Genomic DNA, 18083 nt, shown 5'->3' with positions numbered 1-18083 from the left:
AAACAGGACACCATAGCCAAGAAGAAGTTTGCAAAAGAAAGTGAGGGTTTATTTACAAAGAATACAATAAATTAACCACAACTATGGGGTCTGGTGGCCTGGCCAAAGTGAACAAAAGGATGGAGGAGGTCTGGACCATCCATACAGTGGGCCGTGGGACCTAGAACTCCCCCCCCCCCCCCCCCCCCCCAATTGAAGAAAAGCCTACATAAATTAAACTGACAAACAAAGCCATGAAAAGAGGACTATAGACCTCCATCCTCAAAAGAAAACAAACACCAACTGAGGATGAAGACAGAGACAATCTTAAAAACATTCAGGACTGCTTGGTCTGTGGAAGAAGAGAGCTTCTTCTCCTCCACCCTCCATTTAATATGATGAGCAGCACCTGAGAGAGGGGAAGGAGAACAGAGGAGGAGGAAACAGAAGGGGGACAGATACGCATAGGAATACGTGACTTTTCAAAGTTGCCAGTGTGGAACAAAGTATAAAACAGCTCATCGTTACTGGTGTTTGTTGTCATTCATCATCTTGATCACTTAGTTGGTTCACACCAGGATCATCAGCATCACATCAGACAAATCCTTCCCCTCAAAGTTTTGTCCTAATAATACATTAAACAAGCCAGTCAAACATATGACAATAAATCATTAATATAGACTCATTTGAACTCCATACAAAAATATTTATACACTTGTAAACTGTTGATTTTGAATATTGTAAATCACTGTGAATTATTGTTGTATAGACAATTCTATATTTTTCTTAACGTGATGATTATTATACACCAAGTATAACATACTGATTTAAAAAAAAGCTGCCATCACAGATTAAAGAAACATACAAGCAAAATAAAATTTGATAGTTTTTATATTAAGAAGAAAAAGTTTCCAATAAAAAACATAAGCAGCGAAGGCTTTGCATTATTCTGAGTAGACAGGATGTTTGTTTTGTTATTTATTTATGTTTTGAGCACCAAAAGCACTGTTGTTTAAATGAAGGCAGCTGTAGAGGTGTGAATACTTCCAATCAAAGCATTTTGTTTTCTTGTCCCTGTATTGGTTGTTCCACATGATGTCCCTGTGAGCAGGGTGTGTTTGTCAGTCTCTCAGAGGCCTCAGGGCTGTTGACAGCATCTGAAAGGTAGGAGACATACTGTCAGCTCTCAGCAGGGCTAGGCGGGAAACTAAACTGGGAATCTGCTGTTTGGAATTTGCCCTCAATTTGATGAACCGACTTCGAAATGATGTTTGTCAATCATCAAATCGCTAATTAAAAACAAACACAATCTGCTAATTTGTGCACGTGTTTGTTTGAAACATATACAACAGACATCACTTTGAATGTCTTACACAAGCAGCAACTACTGTTGTATTCATTGAATTCACAATGAATAGTCCAACCTCGACATAGGGAAATACATATGTGGTGTATTATGCAACATACCTGATTAACAAAAACATTTTGATCTGGGAGAGAAAGAACAGCTGGCCAGAAAAATTCTTGAATTTCGCACCTGGCTCCCACTGAAAAGCTTTTTAATCTAGAGTGCGATCAGATCAGAGATTATAGAATAAAAATAAGATGGACTTACGTGTTGGAGAGGAATTGCCTGAAATAAGAAGAAAAGACAAATCATTTCACCTGTCACAGTTTAAAATTTCAGAACATCTTTTGTCTTATTTTCCCCACTGAATCTCATTCTCTCTCTTGTATAAACTGACAAATAAATCAGATGTATATACTTTGAGCCTTCTACCTCTACTGTTAGTTGCTGCAGATGTTGGTGCTATTAAATGTGGCACCTTTGAGTCCCTCACCTGTCTTCTTTTTGTAAACAGTGAATCCAATAGTAGCGATCAGGCCGAAAGCAAGAAGAACCACTATGACAATAATCAGGATGGTGACTTTACTGGGCTCCTCTGCTCAACAAAAAGAAAAGAAAGAAAAAAGATGACAACAAGTGCAGGTTAGAACAGATGTAAATCGATCCATCTCTTCATCACACATACAGTATTTATCATGTTATTACCTATTTCAACTAGATGGTGTTGTCTGAGGGGTATTTATACAGTATAATGTGACAGCAGCTACTGATGTTTGTGCAAAAGTACAGATACATCTCCTGATCAACTGCAACCTTTGACTATCACCGGATCCCAGTAAAAAATGCCTGTAGATTTGAATTTGTTGGAACTGTGACTGACGGCCATCTTGACTTCATAGAGAATATATATTTAAAAATTAACTGGAAGTCAAAGCACGCACATTTAATAAATCACTTTTGTAAGACACATTACGGGTGTCACATTCTCATAAGGAGTTCCTAGAATTCCTCCTGGCACAAGGCATGAGTCTGCAAACAGCAACATGAGGTAAAAAGAGTTGGTTACATCACTGAGAAGTTGGAGGTGTTCAGCCTGTCGCCAATTGAAAATTGACCATTATTTTGTTTTGTAGGCAAATTTTTGATGAACTACAGTGATGTTAAGCTAACTGACAAATCCAGTGCATTTCTTGTGGCAACTTCATAATAAAAGCCACCCTGTGTTTCACCAGGTAAACTTTTCGTGTGCAGCTACAGCAGTAAGAAATGTTCGATTTCTGGGAACGTTGAGGCCGACACCCCGTTTGTAATTACTGCAAAATATATATTGCAATACCTTCATCAGTGGGCCATAGGCTTAATCATCACTGTGTACCTCATTCACTGATAGATGGTGACTTCAGAGACAATTATTTAAAAGAAAATCTAGATCATATAAACTGACCAGGAAGCCAAACCAGCGCTATCCAGCATTAAAAACAAAGTTAAAGGAGTGTTTCTCACCTTTGTAATTATATAACACAATTTTTCCCCAGTTGGTCCTGATCAACACACTGTCCAGTTTGGTGATGATGCCGTCCTTCACACCAGAGAGCTGAAACACACAGTCGTACCTCATCCAGTCTTCAGGTGTGACTGATGAAAGGTTCAGGTCAACACTCATCTGGAAGGTTCCATCAGGGTTGGGGAGGATCTCTCCGTGGTCCACCTCCTCATGAAGCTCCTCTCCATCTTTCCTCCAGACGAGTGAGGCTCTGTGAGGGTAGAAACCTGTAGCGTGGCAGCTGACTGGAGAGGAGGGAGTCTTCTGGAGGAGAAACACTGAGGGAAGCTCTGGAGAGTAAAGAGAGGGGGAAGGGTTATATGTATATGTACTGTATGTATCAATATAAAACAGGAAAGGGGACAGAGAGACAAGATATTCTGTTTTTAAGTTCCTAAAATAATGAGTCAGTCACTAATAATCAGTTTTATGTACAGTTACTGTCAATGCTGCAACAACAGGTTGCGCGAAAATCCAAGCACAAAAATAAACAAGTAAACACAACAAGATGACTCCAGCCGTGTTTGGATTCACACGCTAACATGTATGACATCAAAATCATCTATCATAAAAACGGGATCATCAAAGCCAATCGGATTAAATGTCTGTAAACCAAGAATTTCTCAAAGAATGTGGTGCCAATCTATCAAAAAGCTGTTAAGATATTTCATTGTATACGTGAAAAATTGTACCTTCTGGTGGTGCAAGAGGAGAGTCAGCCGAACACCCAGGTCATTAGACTTTATTTAATTATGTGTGCCAAATTCCATGGCAAACATTGTGATTGTTGTCAAGATACATATTTCTCTCTGAATCACAAATGAAGACCTCATAGTGGCAGCAGAGAAAAAGCCAAGTCCACAGACTTTATCCTCCAGGGACTTTGATTAGCTGTACAAAGTTTTATGGAGGTCTGACTGTTAAGTTATTTAATCTTGTTTAAAGCACTTTGTAACTTTGTTTTAGAAGGTATTATATTAATACAGTTGTTATCATGTTCAGACACATACAACCATCCTATTAGATGTAAGAACTTGCAGTACGACAGCGCTAACAACCTATTTGAAGAGGGAATTACACAACCACTACAGGAACTCAATGCAGCCAGAGATTTTATGGTTTATAGCAAAGCAGTTGATCAATATTTCTCTTTTTAAACACTGACAGCTAACTAATGCTAACTGTGCACTGGCTAATGCAGTGTCAGCATTCACCAAAAGTCATGTGAGAGCACTCAAAAATGTTTGTGCCTGATTGGTTGGGACTAAATCAAATCTTAACACCATAGAAAACATCCAAAAATAAAGTCACAACAGCCTGACTGGAGTGATAATACAGATGCAGTTCAGTCTGAGCAGCCTATATGAACATGACTGTGTCCATTAAACTACATCAGGTCATGTGATTCTACCTGTTCTCAGCAGAGAGCTCCTCCCATGGGCCACATACTTCTTCAGCCACTCAGGGCAAACCTTATTGAGGTAATTCTCGTTGTGGTTTATTCTAGCTTTGTCAGCATCCCATCCCAGTTTGGCGGTGACAGCCTGTTGTTTCAGGGCAGTCCACGTTAATGTCCTCATGTCCAATGATAGGAAGTCTTCTCCATCATAGCCATACACCATAAAACCAGTCACCTCTCCAGTCTCCTCGTCCCACTCACAGCCACTCATCCTCTGTAAAATGTGGACACCTGAGACAGAGACAGTGACTGTAAGTAACAGTGGTGAAAGATAATCTTGACTATATTGTGCATTGATTTTGTACTATGAAATTTCACTCAGTCGACACAATAAATATTTGACAGCTTTTATTAGTGTAGAGAGGCTGATCAAATTAATTTCAAATATTTCAGATACAATATCAGAATCATATAGTCATTTATTTTTTAAAGTATTATGCAGTAACACAAAACTTTAGATGACAAGCGGGGTGTTAAAATTCTTGAACTTACACCTTTCAGTCTAATTATCTTGAATTTCGGCTTTTCCTCTTCCTGTTTATGTTTATCATCAGTTAGAGTTATAGTCTTAACTTTGTGGGGGTCTCTAAAAGTCATAATCATGAGTTAAAAAGTCATAATTTATCAATAAGTATGACTTTTTTCTTGTGAATTACTTGTCTCAGCTTTTCATCACACTATTATTCCTTTCTGTGTGAATATATATTCTTTTTAATCAAGGCTAAGTTTTCATCAACTTTATTTCTCTAACTGGCAGAAACGGGCCTCCGTAGCATCCTCCTCCTCTGAACTACCCCAGTGTGTGGTGGTCAGGTTTGGTTTTTTAGGACAACATGGTTCTTTGAGCTCTTTTGGATCATTAACACAAACAAAACTCATTACATTAAATAAAAAAAAAATAAAAAACATTAACTGCGATTACAGTAATGGTTGTTGGTAATGTATAAATGACCCCTACAGATGTAGGCTATTATTTTAATGCTTGGGAGCTCAGATCCCTTCTCGCGGGTGCTTAATTTATTTTTATCCAGCAAAATAGGCAGCAAATTACAAAATACTGAAAAGCAATTTGAATGTATTTTAATTAAACTCAGGCCTAATTGAAATACTGCCCACCTCTAACATTTTAATTTGTTTAAAATCTAGTGGTTCTGTACTTCAGTCAATGAGATGACTGCAGGCATGTGATAGGAATATTATGTAATCAGTAGCTACATGGTTTATTTGATGGACTTTGTCCTGACTGAGTTACAGCCGAGATTAATTTCTCTGAATTTATAAACGTCATTGTAGAATCTGCTACCAAGAAAACTCGAAGTGTTGCCTGTCGAGGATCACTTTGATTTAGGCTCCAATGACTATGCTGGTCAGTATAAGTGAAGTGTAACATAGTGTTTACACACTGTACCTCCAGTTTGGTTGAGGAGATGCATCAAATTGTGCATCATGTCTCTGAAGTAGGTCGGCTGACTCTCAAAACACTCTGTGGTGTACCAGTCCATCTGCTGACGATCTCTTCGTAATGTTTTTTTCACCCAGTCCTGCTTTGGCTTCATCTTTCTGTTGCTGTTGCAGTACCCCATCTCAATTTCATCAACCATTATAGCTGCCACCAACTCCGGCAAGTTCGGGACTCCAAAAGACGCAGTGAAGAAGAACTTCAGGGAGTGTTTCACTGCAGGACAAACAGCCTCCATTCAGTATGAAAACACACTCAGAAATATGATACAATCAGTATGATTCAGTTACAACGGTCTGATCAAGTTGAAGGAAAAGTGAAACTAAACTTGGAGCAAAAGAGTCGAGTGGACTGAAGTTTAAAGAGTTTAAAGGTTTAAAATGTGATCTTACCTGGTGATGAAACGTGACAGAAGAGAAGCAGCAACAATAACGTTCTCATCTTGATTTGATGAAGACGAGTGAGTGAAGGACCGAGCTGGATCAGCTGTTTACTGCTGTTCATCCTGGCGGAGGAAAGTGGGAAGTGTTCTGACCCTCATTACACTGGGTTTACAGGTGGACTTTGGACCCCATGCAGATGTCAAACAAGAAAATGAAAGATGAACTGGGTCAAATGTTGTTAAAGACTGATATATAGGACGTTGTATGGCCAGGTTTGTTGGAGACTCCAGACTTCTTCTGAAGAACTGACCTGTACACTTCAAAGCACACAATAATACAGTCCCTCAGTTAAAGACCAGTGGTGGCTGACATGCAGGATGCAGCCACAGGTGGGGCTTGATCCAAGGCCGGTTCTAGGATCAGACCCTTGGGGGTGCTCAGCCCCTTTATGCATGTAAACCATGGTTAATGAAACTGTTTTTTCTGTCCCTCAGCTAAACATTTAGGCTTTACTCAACTGTTTTGCACCATGACAATCTTCACTCTCTGTCCAACATCTCATCAGGTTCTTCCTGCTCTCTCCATCCTCCCCTTCTGCCCTTTGCACACGAACGAACACATTGAATGGAGCTGGAAAACTACAAATAAATTGATTATTGATTAGGTAAACAGTGTTTATGACATAAATAGCCTAAATGTGAGAAACCAATCGCAAGAATAAATATTAGCTAAGAAAGTTTCTGCAAAACCTCATGAATAGAAGATATTTGTGCATTGCTTTGGACAGGTAGGGGTGGGGTGGTGAATGACACAACCTTCAGTTCAAATGCCCTGCGTCCAGTCCAGCTGCTGTAACAGAATACAAAGTTAGATGGCTGTCTGAGTCAGTGTAGAGTCTACACTGTATACACAGGCTTATGCATTGGCAATGCCACTGTCAGCATGTGGTTGTTATAGGTTCTGTCCACTAGAGGGCGGTCACACATTACCAATAACTAAAATTTAACATCAAAATTAGCGGGTTTACACAGATTTTTTAAACGCAGGTCAACCTATAATGACCTATAATTAAATTAATGATTGAACCAAACTTTATGAATGTGTTTCGTGACAAAGTAGTTTGTGTTCCTCTCATTCCATCACAGAATAATGAGAGTTGTAGAAATCATTAGACCTCCAGACTGCCATCATATACATGTTCTATTTCTACAATAGTATACAAGTGTATATACTGTGTAAATAACACAAACACATAATACTGTATTATATAAATACACATACAATATAAACAATATTTCCTCCATTTCTCTTAAATAAAGGATTGGGCTACCTGATAAGACAGGTATTATTTGTTAAGACTATTTTGAAACTTTTCACTTTGATGCTTTAGTTCAAATTGAGGACAGTAGGAGGCAACAACACGTCCAGAGCATGTCAGGATGCCTGGAAATAGAAATGAGTGTAGACGAAGCACTAACACCTCAAAACCAGCTTTTTGTGGAGTTGTAGCTACCCTGCCATATTCATATTTAAAGGAAGTAGCACCCTGACATACTGTTTGTTTGTGTTGTTGTTTTGTTTGTTAACCTTGTATATGGAACATTTTCCCACTGGTGAACCTCTGCAGTTATTGGCTTAAAAGCCTGCTGTCGTTTCTGATACTTAATGTGTACTGAGCTTTTGCTCTTGTCTCTGTCTCATGTATCAAGTTATTAATTACAGCAATTATGTTAAACACAGCTTTATGTATTCTGTAGTTACCAATTAGTAAAACTGAAAAAATAAAATCATTTTGAAAAAAATAAAAAATAAGTCAGTGTGATGCAACACAGGTTTTTGGTGTATTTACCATGTAATTGCAGAAAATGAATCATATTGAGCTGATTAAATATAGTTTAAAATGATTTACTGAAATGATGGTAACAATCTTATCTACCTATACATCAATATATACAATTATCTTAAAATCCATCTATACATCTATCTTAACATACATCTATACATACATCTTAACATCTATCTTAAAGTGTAACTCTCGCCAAAATACAACATAGGCTTTTTTTGTGAATGTACCCGAGTCAAACTTTCGTGTAAAAGCATAATTACGACGAAAAAGCCACTTTTAAGATGTACCGTATTTTCAATTGCGTGCTAGGGGCAACTTCACGGTAGCATCAAAATCGCTATTTTTAAAACACTAAGACTCGACACAACATGAAACTTTGCTCATAGTATCACCAGGGTCTCTACACATGAACACGAGCATTGAGAACATTGTTTGTGTACAAAGATTGTGATTGTGTGATTGTGTTCGTTGTTTCTGACAAGAATGACTCAGAGTTTGGGCTCGGATGCAGAGCTGGCAAAGATACTTTATTTTGAAGGCCCAAAAACAGAAAGCGCCTCGCAAAGGAGGGATGGCTAAGAAAATTAGTAACTGAAAATCCTATCTTCTAGGGAGAAATAACAATGAAAACGAAGAGAACAAAAAACGCCTCCGAGGAGGGAAAAACTACAAAAGGGGAGAAGTCAAAACTAACTGAGGCTATGAAAAGTTAAATGACAAATGGTCAACAAAAAACTCTCTTAACGAGGCAAAATCTGTGACTGAGACTAAGGTATTTCTATGACGAGAGTGACGCTTCACCACACACGACATGACACACTGGCACAGGACAAAGGGAGACGCCGACTATATGAACACATGAGGTAATGGGGAACAGGTGGACACGATCAGGAATCAGGGAAGACAATCAGACTGGTGACACATGAGGAAGGGCAAGTGACCTGAAACGAGAGGAGAGTTAATTTCCAAAATAAAACAGGAAGTCACAAAAACAAACATGGAGACAGGACAAAAACTTAACTTGACATACCGGTGTGACAGTTTCTGTTTATCACATTTGCACCTATTCTGTTTTTTATTTGTGCTTTCGACATCATTGAAAAATTAAGGCTTTCCCTGAATGATTTTTTTGAGATTTAAATAAAGGTTGAATGAAAAAGCGGTCATGTGAAAGATTTTCCTTGCACTACAGACTGGTATCTAGTAGAGACATAAACGTCTGTGTTACACACGTGCACAATGATGACAGTGTCCATTCACGTGCCAGTGACTTTATTGCACAGAAAAATACTGCAAATACAACAATAAGTGAGTCTTGAATGAGTATAGGCTCTCTGTGCTGCTATCTTGACTGTCCTACTTTACAACTGGGTTTACAACTGTGTGCCAGGATTACAGTGCCAGTCATTCACATTGCATAGCCTATATTGACACCTACTGGCGAAAACGGGTATTGCCTTACAGTTACTGAAGGTGAAGCAGGTGAGTTTCCCATGTTTTTAGTAGTGACACAAGGCGTTTTAAATTAGATTAATAAGAAAAATAATGGTGGGGGGACCAAGTTAATTACAAGAACTAATAAAATACTAATTCTTGACATGATTTGAACTAATAAAATGTCCAGGGTGCCACATATGCATTCAAAATCTGCCTCACTCCACACTGGACAGTCCCATTTTTCATAATTTCATAATATCAGACAGCCTAACAGTGAAACAGAGAAGCATCAGTGCCGGTTAGGACTGGCCTGGCTTTGTCTTTGACAGGTACAGTATCAAAACACAATGTATATCTGTTTCAGTGGCTGAGGAGGACTTTAACACTGGACCAGTGTCAAACTGTTAAAACAGGCTTTTTCACCTTGACAACTTTAACGAACGAAGTCCCGACAAACTTGACATTGGATATATCAGCTTATATTCTAACACAAATGGGCTTCACTTTGATAAACTCATCTGAACATATTTTAACACAGCTCTTGTCTTATAGCATCACAGACCTACAGCAACTCACTACCTTTGTTTGAATTGATGTAATATTCTTTACTTTTTTTGAAAGAGAACCGTTTCATAAAGAGGAGCGGTCTCAGAGGAGTCTAAACACACCTGAGATTATTATCTTTTTAAAAATGTGCTCAAAATTTTTTGCCCCTTTTGGTGCAACACATTTAAGCTTATAAAGAACTAAATGTCTATACTGTATAAAGACATTTTCTATAAAGAGACTCTTTCTATAGAGTTACAGTGCAATTGTAGATGTGAAGGATGAGCACCAAACAGTCAGGAATCACACAGAAACAGGTGATATTGATTATTTAGAGCATTATATAGTAACATTTAATCATTTTCTCTCAGGGTACCTGTGTTTAAGTCATTTCTATTATTGTTATATGTTGCTTGTGCATTTAATTTGCATTAACCTTCAGCTCAAATCACTGCTGTGAATAAACATGTTTCAACATGTATCTCACTCTGAGTCTCTCAGTTTGTTTCTCTTTCTTTCTACGTGTGTCTTATGACCTCAGAGGTGAAGCGTTACAGGTGTGAAGATTGCTTATTTTCTACACACCAGTCAGTCAGCTTTTTAGTTGTCAGAAGGCTCCTTTAACAAAGATACTGGCTCGCTGTTTAATCTCTAACTTCAGTGTTCATGCTAAGCTAAGCTAACCTTGTCTGGGAGCTAACTCTGCTCAGAGTTAACATTGATATCAATCTCCTCATTCAAATCCTCTGAGAATACTGAATGTTCAGGTAATATATTGAAGTGTCGTCACACATGAGCATGTGGACCAAACTTTTTTAAAAAATTGAGGATTTTATTGAAAAGACAAACATCAGCACACAAAAAAAGAACAATACATTTGAGTTTAACATTCATTCATGTTCATCAATGTAAAGGAATTTACATGTTTAGTCTCATAAGTTCATAGTTGTAAATTTGTACATATACATCTCCCACTCTGCTCACCGCTCATACGAGAGACGCACTGGCTCCATGATAGACCAAACTCCATATTCTCCATCTATAGAGTGGTGCAGCAAGAACATACTTTTGGAGGCTAACCCTGAAGTTAGCATCGCCCTGGTTCCCTCCACAAGAAGTCTATGGGATTTTTGGATATCTCAGAAAATAATCTCTGTGACAAACACAAGTTTATGATTCTTACATGTTTTGTTCATCAAGATAATCTTCACAGATGAACACAACTATTGTGATTTTCAAAGCCTAAATAAAATCTCTATTAGTAAAAAGCTAATGTTAGGCTCTAAACAGACGACATTACAGTCACATGGCTTAAACGTCACCACCACTAAGCGTCTTACTACACAATTACTATACACGTTTTCTATAAACTGATCAATGTACAAGTTGAAAAAATGCAAAATGATTTCCAGGTTTCAGGACTACAGATTACACCACTCTGTTACAACATGACTAAGGTAGGCCCTAATCATGTTTCCAGAATATTCTGTAGCAGGTTAAATTATCACAGACAGGGAAGTTTTCCGGCAGAACTGGCACAGAATTACACTGTTACTACATGTACTGTCGAGCCTGTTCTCCTTGATCGTTTTTCATCAAATACTTCAAAGGCATCACGTCTCCTGACTCTCCTTCCTCACCTGGGTTAATCAGATCAGAGGAGAAATCCTTCACTCAGCCAAACAAACAACAAACAGCCGAAACTCTGCAGTATGACTCGGCCTTCTATCTACACTGTAACTGTTCAGTCTAAACTACATTGCCTGGCCCAACTAATTTAATTGCCAAATTCACGTGAATCCCACGGCCTGCTGAGCAGTGCAACCACCACCATCACTGTCTGGTTCGACCAGTCCTACCATAGATAGCAGTCCTGGTGGTGTGAGGAACCTTTCATGGATTGTGTCCAAGTAAAAGGTGCAATGTGTAAGAATTGTTGTTGGAAATACTTTTAAGAAGACACCTAAATAAAATGATCAACAGGATGTAAATACAGTAAATGACAGATTTGACATTATGATGTCTATCATTAGCATTGTTTTGCATGGATATCTACAGAAGTTATCAGTTGCACTGCTAACTGAGCTAACTAGCTAATGGCAGCTACGGTTAGCAGCAGTTAGAAAACGACAATCAATAAAACAACCAATCAGAGCCCTAGAACATAGAACAGTCCCACCTTTTCAAGCAGTACTTTTTTAAATGTTACTTCATTTTAATGCAAGAAGCCATCTTTTACTGTCTTTTAGTTCTGCAAAGCTAAATACAGTGTCACCAGGACAGTCACTGAGTGTGTTGGTCATTCAGGTCTCTGGATTCAGCTGCTCAGAGAGCTCTGTGCTGTTGTCAGGAGCTGCAGGTCAGAAACAAACATCCTGTATTGAACTTTTATAAACAATAAATACAGAAAACAGTGTTGAAAATGTTAATCTGCACAATAATGTGAAACATGTTTTAATCTAAAACATGAAGTGCGAGTCAGATCAGCTGAAATAGAACCAAAGTAAGTTTTACTTACGAGATGGAGGGCTAATGGCTGAAATCAAAACAAAAGACAAATCATTTCAGTCACAGTTGTTAATGCCAGATTATCTTTAGTCACTTTATTCCTCTCTTCTACTCACTTAAACTGAGTATCTGTTCATACACAGTGTTTAGTGCTGACTGTATTTTCCTTCTCTGATGCTTGTTTTAATTTTGCAACCTGAATAAAAATAATCAACTCAAAGACTTAAATCAAAGTACTGAAGTCTTTCCTTTTTCTCTCTCACCTTTCTTCTTTTTGGAAACGATGAATCCAACAGCACCGATGAGAATGAGAGCGAGAACAACCACTGCAGCCGTGACAGGGACGGTCATGTCACTGGGCTCCACTGGTGAATACAATAAGACCGGTGCAGATGTAGCAGGTTAGAACAAAGCAAAACATTTAATCAGTTAATTATTACTGTTTTTTTCCAAGATGAATTCCCATGCACTCCCCTTCAGCACCCTCTGATCTCACTCTTACCCCAGTTGGCCCCTGAGACAGGCAGCACAAACAGTCATTTGTGTAGCACAAACAACTGTAAAACGCTTTAAAACTTTCTCTGGATTTAAGAAAATTACAAAGATTCATCTGATAATCTTGTTAGGCTCACATGGTCTGACCAGTGATCCTCAGGTGAGCAGCATGCATTGGTTAAATATAACATAAATAATGACTAAAAATAAATAGTATTATTACTCTTTTTTTGTTGATTTTTTTCAGCATGCACTCCCCTTCAGCACCCTCTGATCTCACTCTTACCCCAGTTGGTCCTGATCCGATCTTTCTCCAGTTTGATGATGATGTCCTCCTTCACACCATGGAGCTGAAACACACAGTCGTACCTCGTCCAGTTTTCAGGTGTGACTGATGAAAGGTTCAGGTCAACACTCATCTGGAAGGTTCCATCGGGGTTGGGGAGGATCTCTTTGTGGTCCACCTCCTCATGAAGCTCCTCTTCATCTTTCCTCCAGAAGAGTGCGGCTCTGTGAGGGTAGAAACCTGTAGCGTGGCAGCTGACTGGAGAGGAGGGAGTCTTCTGGAGGAGAGACACTGAGGGAAGCTCTGGAGAGAGTTCAATGAAATCATTTCTATTTTGCAAAACTGAGACCGCAAACTTACTTAACTCATGCTAAATGTAGACTAACTATCACAGTCTGAGCATCGATGGCAGGGCCGGCCCTGGGCATAGGCAGTATAGGCAAATGCTAAGGGCGCCGTCATCCACGGGGGCGCCGCAAACGGGGAAGAAAAAAAAAATATATATATATATATATACACACACTATTTTTTACCAGCGCTATTACTAATATTATTTCGAAATATTATATAAGCCCACAGCAACATAACCTTATTGCAAAGCCTATTAAATAATGGAGAGGCCTTTTTTCTGGGTTCCTGGCTCGTTGCACTGTAGGCTACCTGCCCTCTGTGAGGGTGGGGGGCGGGTTTGAGAGGCGAGCTGCCTGAATCTGACCCCAAGACCAAGAGAGGTTTATCAGTACCGTAGCAGAACCACAGTGTCCAAAAGATTGAAACCATCCGGCGCCCAGGGAAGGAGAAGAAGGAAAGCAGAGGAAGCAAAACGTGAAAAAGAAAGAGGTACAGTAACGTCACTGTGATGAAGTGAATGAAATGATCGTAGTTACCGTTGTTGGAGCAGAGTGTTAGCTTGCTAGCTTACTTCGGACGATAGTAGCATTGTTTAATAATCAGTAAATAGCTGAGTCGATGTAAGTTAATGTTACGCCACCTTAAATTCATCAGGGACATTTGGAAAGTTAACGTCAGGCCTGTTCAGGTGTTATTACAACCTGTTGGCTGTGTTTTCCTGCTTGTATGTCAGTTAAAATTAGATTTCCATCCACTTTATAAGTAATAGGGTAGTTGTAAGCCTTTGGTTTATTGTCTCACAGTTTATCTTTGTTAAAGTGTATTAATGCTAATACTACTTTCCCATATCATTCATAGGCTACACACACACATATATATACATACATACATATATATACATACATACATACACACACATATACACACACACACACACACACACATATATATATACACACACACACACACACACACACATTTCACTGCACTTTACTGCTTTTTGCACTCTGGTTAGACTGAATTGCATTGCAATGACGATAGAGTTGAATGAATCTCATCGTATTTTCATTATTAGTCTATATTAGTATTATGTATAGCACACACCAAGCATCTGTTTTTTTATTAAACTGTAACATCCAGTGGTCACATATACTTCTCTTCTCTCTTGAGATGCATTTTTAAAATATTTCACCACCACCCCCAGTGAGCATCAGGTGCTCCTGTCCTCTACCTCAGCACACCAGAGTGACACAGCATCAGGACTAAAGGCTGCACCAATACACCCTGCTGACTGGCCATCTCTTCTAACTGACAAAGTAAGAAAGGAGTTAGTTCACAGAGGACCATTTCAAATAAAAAACAGACCCAAATTGGTCAGGGCCGGCACTGATCGATGGAAAGAAATTTCAGAACAGCCAAAATGTCAGTGTCTACTGATTGGTTAGGACAACATCGAATCTTACAGCTACAGAAAATAAACAGAGAAAACAATGTAATGTCAGACTGACTGGAGTGATAACACAACAGCAGTTCAGTCTGAGCAGACTGTATGAACATGATTGTGTCAGTTAAACTACATCAGGTCATGTGATTCTACCTGTTCTCTGCAGAAAGCTCCTCCCATTGTCCACATACTTCTCCAGCCACACAGGAAAAACCTTCATTAGGTAATGCTTGTACTCTTTCATTGTATATCCTTTAGAATCCCAACTCGGTTTGATGATAGAAGCATGTGGTTTTAGAGTGTTCCATGTCTCTGTCTTCAGGTCGAATGTTGTGAAGTCTTCTCCATCATAACCATACCGATGAAAACCACTAACCTCTCTGGTCTCATCATCCCACTCACAGCCACTTATCAACTGTAAAGTGTGGACACCTGAGACAGAGAAAGAAACAGAGACTGAAATCAACAATGATGTACAGATGAAATGTCCAGTGGAAAGATGATCTTAAACATATTGTGCATTTTGTGATGCACTGCTATTCTCCCAGTCTTCTGGTCTTCTCATGATTAAACAGCAGATAATTGTGTACTTGTTCTGTCTATAAGTGCTGATGCTGTCTGCTTGTATTCTTCTTGCAGACTGTAATATATGCAATAGAATCACAGTGAAGGATTACAGAAGACTCCTCCTTCATGGATGCATTAATAATGTAAGCTACATTTGTTCTCATGCACTTTTTGTGTTACTTAGTTTTGGCATGTATGCATCTATATTGATCTATATTTGCTGTTGTACAGAAATCATTCATCCATCCATCCATCTGATCCAGCATTCCCAACTCAGTAAATGATTTAAAGGTTCTTGGATCCTCGTGTTTAAATGTGCACACCAATCAGATGTTCTGTGGTCCAGTCATCCCCTGAAGCAGTATTAGTCAGTAAAGTATTCAGCCTTTTTCACTGTGCATGATGAAAACTTTCTTTCAGCCCAGGGAGGCTGAGGAAATCAATTCTAAATATTTCCGATACAAATCTTAATCTTAATCTTAAAATTAAACAAGGACCATGAAGTAAAAAGGTGAAATATACGTTGAACATACTGTACCTCCATTTTGGTTGGAGCGCTGTTTCAAACTAATGATTGTGGCTTTGAAAGAAATTGGCTCCAGCTCAAAACATCCCAGACGGTACAGCCTCAGCTGGAAAGGATCTTTTTCCAATACTTCTTTCACCCAGTTGTGTCTTGGTTCGAGTAACTTTTTGCCGTCGTCGCAGTGAACCACCAGATGTTCATCAACCATTATAGCTCCAACAAACTCTGAGAAGTATGGGAGTCCAGAAGATGCAGTGGAGATAAACGTCAGGCGGTGTTTCACTGCAGGACAGAAGAGGTTTATACATTCAGTATAAATACTACTTGTTATGTTTTATGGTGTATTAAATGAGGACCCAAGTGCAGACACACACAGGAGCAGGATTGGGGGGAAACAAAAGGCGAGCTTTTAATAAACAAAGCTGAACTACAGACAATGGGGAATACAGAAAAACTCAAATGAGTCAAGAAGACAAAAACAAAGTAACAACTAAAGGCTAAAACAAAGTGCAGACAAAAGCAAAGTACAAATCAAAAGAGAACCCAGAAAGCAAAACTAGAAACACACCAAACGGGAGACATGAGGAGACACTGCAGGAGACACTGGGGACGAAGCTGGGAGGCAACACGGAGAAAGACAGACCAAGATGGAGGATGACGGACGAAGACGGACACAGACTCAGCCAGGCCGGGTGAAGCTGGGAGGACACGGCAACAGCAACGGGACGTCAAAGGGCGGGAAACGAAGTAACGCGGAACATAACGGGCCAAGGAGGAAGGAAACCGATCTGACGAAGACATGAGGGCGACAGGTGAGGGAATTAACGGAAAACACACACAGGAGGAACTAAAAGCACGATGCGACACACAAGGGTAAAACTTCATAGTAAAACAGGAAACACAGGAACAAACAGACACTGAACCATGACACAGCTACTGTTCTATGGTGGTTTGTTTTAGGTTTAATCTCTCTCTCTCTCACACACACACACACACACACAGAGTAAAAGTGAAACTAAACTTGGAACAAAAGAGTCGAGTGGACCGTGAAGTTTAAAGAGTTTAAAGTTGTAAAACGTGATCTTACCTGGTGATGAAACGTGACAGAAGAGAAGCAACAACAATAACGCTCTCATCTTGATTTGATGAAGAGGAGTGAGTGGCAGAGAGAGGAGAGTGTTTCTGTCAGACGTTTCACGGACCGCGCGACTGATGAAGTCTGAGACCGCCTACAAGCCTAATACAGTTTATTTGGCAATCCCCCCCCCCAGCCTGTCTCCCTGTGAGTGACACTTGATGGTAAGACTTGCAATCATGCTGGTATCTTTTAAAGTGAATTAGTTATGAATCACTGTCATGAATGAACCACACATCAATAATTGTCTAATTTGTCTAACTGTCAAGTCAAGCTCCTCCACAGTTCACACCTGCGTTTTGTGGTTTAACTGTGATGGTAGAATCAGCTGAATCGGGCCACTTATTGGTAAATGATTCTAAAGACCATCTAATAATCTATGCATGAGATCTAATGATATTTAATCCATTCACATGGGTCTCTTAAATATCTATTTAATGTAAAAAAAAATCTGACAAAGTCATTCCTGTATAGTTGGGGAGTAAGAATACCTTCAGGTGTAGCCCAGTCTAAAATACGTCATTTCAGACTAATAAACATGTTAAAATATAATTTCAGACTGACAGATGTTTACAAATAAATAAGATGTTCATAAGAGAGGTAAAATGTTGCATTAAAATGGATTCATATAAGTGTTAAAAACAGTTAATTATGGATTAAAAACAGGGTTTTGTCATTGTGTTAATAAAGTTCATTGAAATTCAAACAGGGTTGTATATAGTGCACAGAAGAGTAGCATGGTCAGCTCATGGATGTATTATATATATTCTT

At 39.0% G+C, this 18083-nt stretch overlaps 2 protein-coding genes across 2 annotated transcripts; both read right to left on the bottom strand.

The window, feature by feature from the left end:
- Window positions 1–944: 944 nt before the first annotated feature.
- Window positions 945–6263, bottom strand: LOC141017241 (major histocompatibility complex class I-related gene protein-like). Its single transcript, XM_073491892.1, has 7 exons — window positions 6181–6263; window positions 5738–6004; window positions 4282–4560; window positions 2831–3160; window positions 1821–1922; window positions 1595–1612; window positions 945–1136 (listed from the first exon to the last, which is right to left on the bottom strand). The coding sequence occupies exons 1-7, from the start codon at window positions 6227–6229 to the stop codon at window positions 1030–1032; spliced, it is 1152 nt and encodes a 383-aa protein (XP_073347993.1). The 5' UTR covers window positions 6230–6263; the 3' UTR covers window positions 945–1029.
- Window positions 6264–10817: 4554 nt separating this feature from the next.
- LOC141017356 (major histocompatibility complex class I-related gene protein-like) lies at window positions 10818–17354 on the bottom strand. The gene is made up of 7 exons (XM_073492038.1): window positions 17265–17354; window positions 16190–16459; window positions 15238–15516; window positions 13290–13592; window positions 12772–12873; window positions 12519–12536; window positions 10818–12353 (listed from the first exon to the last, which is right to left on the bottom strand). Exons 1-7 carry the CDS (start codon window positions 17311–17313, stop codon window positions 12304–12306), a joined length of 1071 nt encoding a protein of 356 aa, XP_073348139.1. The 5' UTR covers window positions 17314–17354; the 3' UTR covers window positions 10818–12303.
- Between the last annotated feature and the right edge of the window lie 729 nt (window positions 17355–18083).

The sequence above is a fragment of the Pagrus major genome, chromosome 21 (assembly GCF_040436345.1).
Source record: "Pagrus major chromosome 21, Pma_NU_1.0".
Lineage (NCBI taxonomy): Eukaryota > Metazoa > Chordata > Actinopteri > Spariformes > Sparidae > Pagrus > Pagrus major.
This window is presented reverse-complemented; position numbering and strand designations above follow the sequence as displayed.

Excerpts from the sequence above, each read along its gene's own strand:
- LOC141017356 (XM_073492038.1), bottom strand. The coding sequence starts at position 17,313 with ATGAGAGCGTTATTGTTGTTGCTTCTCTTCTGTCACGTTTCATCACCA. Across the intron at positions 16,460-17,264 it reads CTGTCACGTTTCATCACCAG|TGAAACACCGCCTGACGTTT; the intron begins GTAAGATCACGT and ends TCTGTCCTGCAG. Across the intron at positions 15,517-16,189 it reads GCGCTCCAACCAAAATGGAG|GTGTCCACACTTTACAGTTG; the intron begins GTACAGTATGTT and ends TCTCTGTCTCAG.
- LOC141017241 (XM_073491892.1), bottom strand. The coding sequence starts at position 6,229 with ATGAGAACGTTATTGTTGCTGCTTCTCTTCTGTCACGTTTCATCACCA. Across the intron at positions 6,005-6,180 it reads CTGTCACGTTTCATCACCAG|TGAAACACTCCCTGAAGTTC; the intron begins GTAAGATCACAT and ends TTTGTCCTGCAG. Across the intron at positions 4,561-5,737 it reads TCTCCTCAACCAAACTGGAG|GTGTCCACATTTTACAGAGG; the intron begins GTACAGTGTGTA and ends TCTCTGTCTCAG.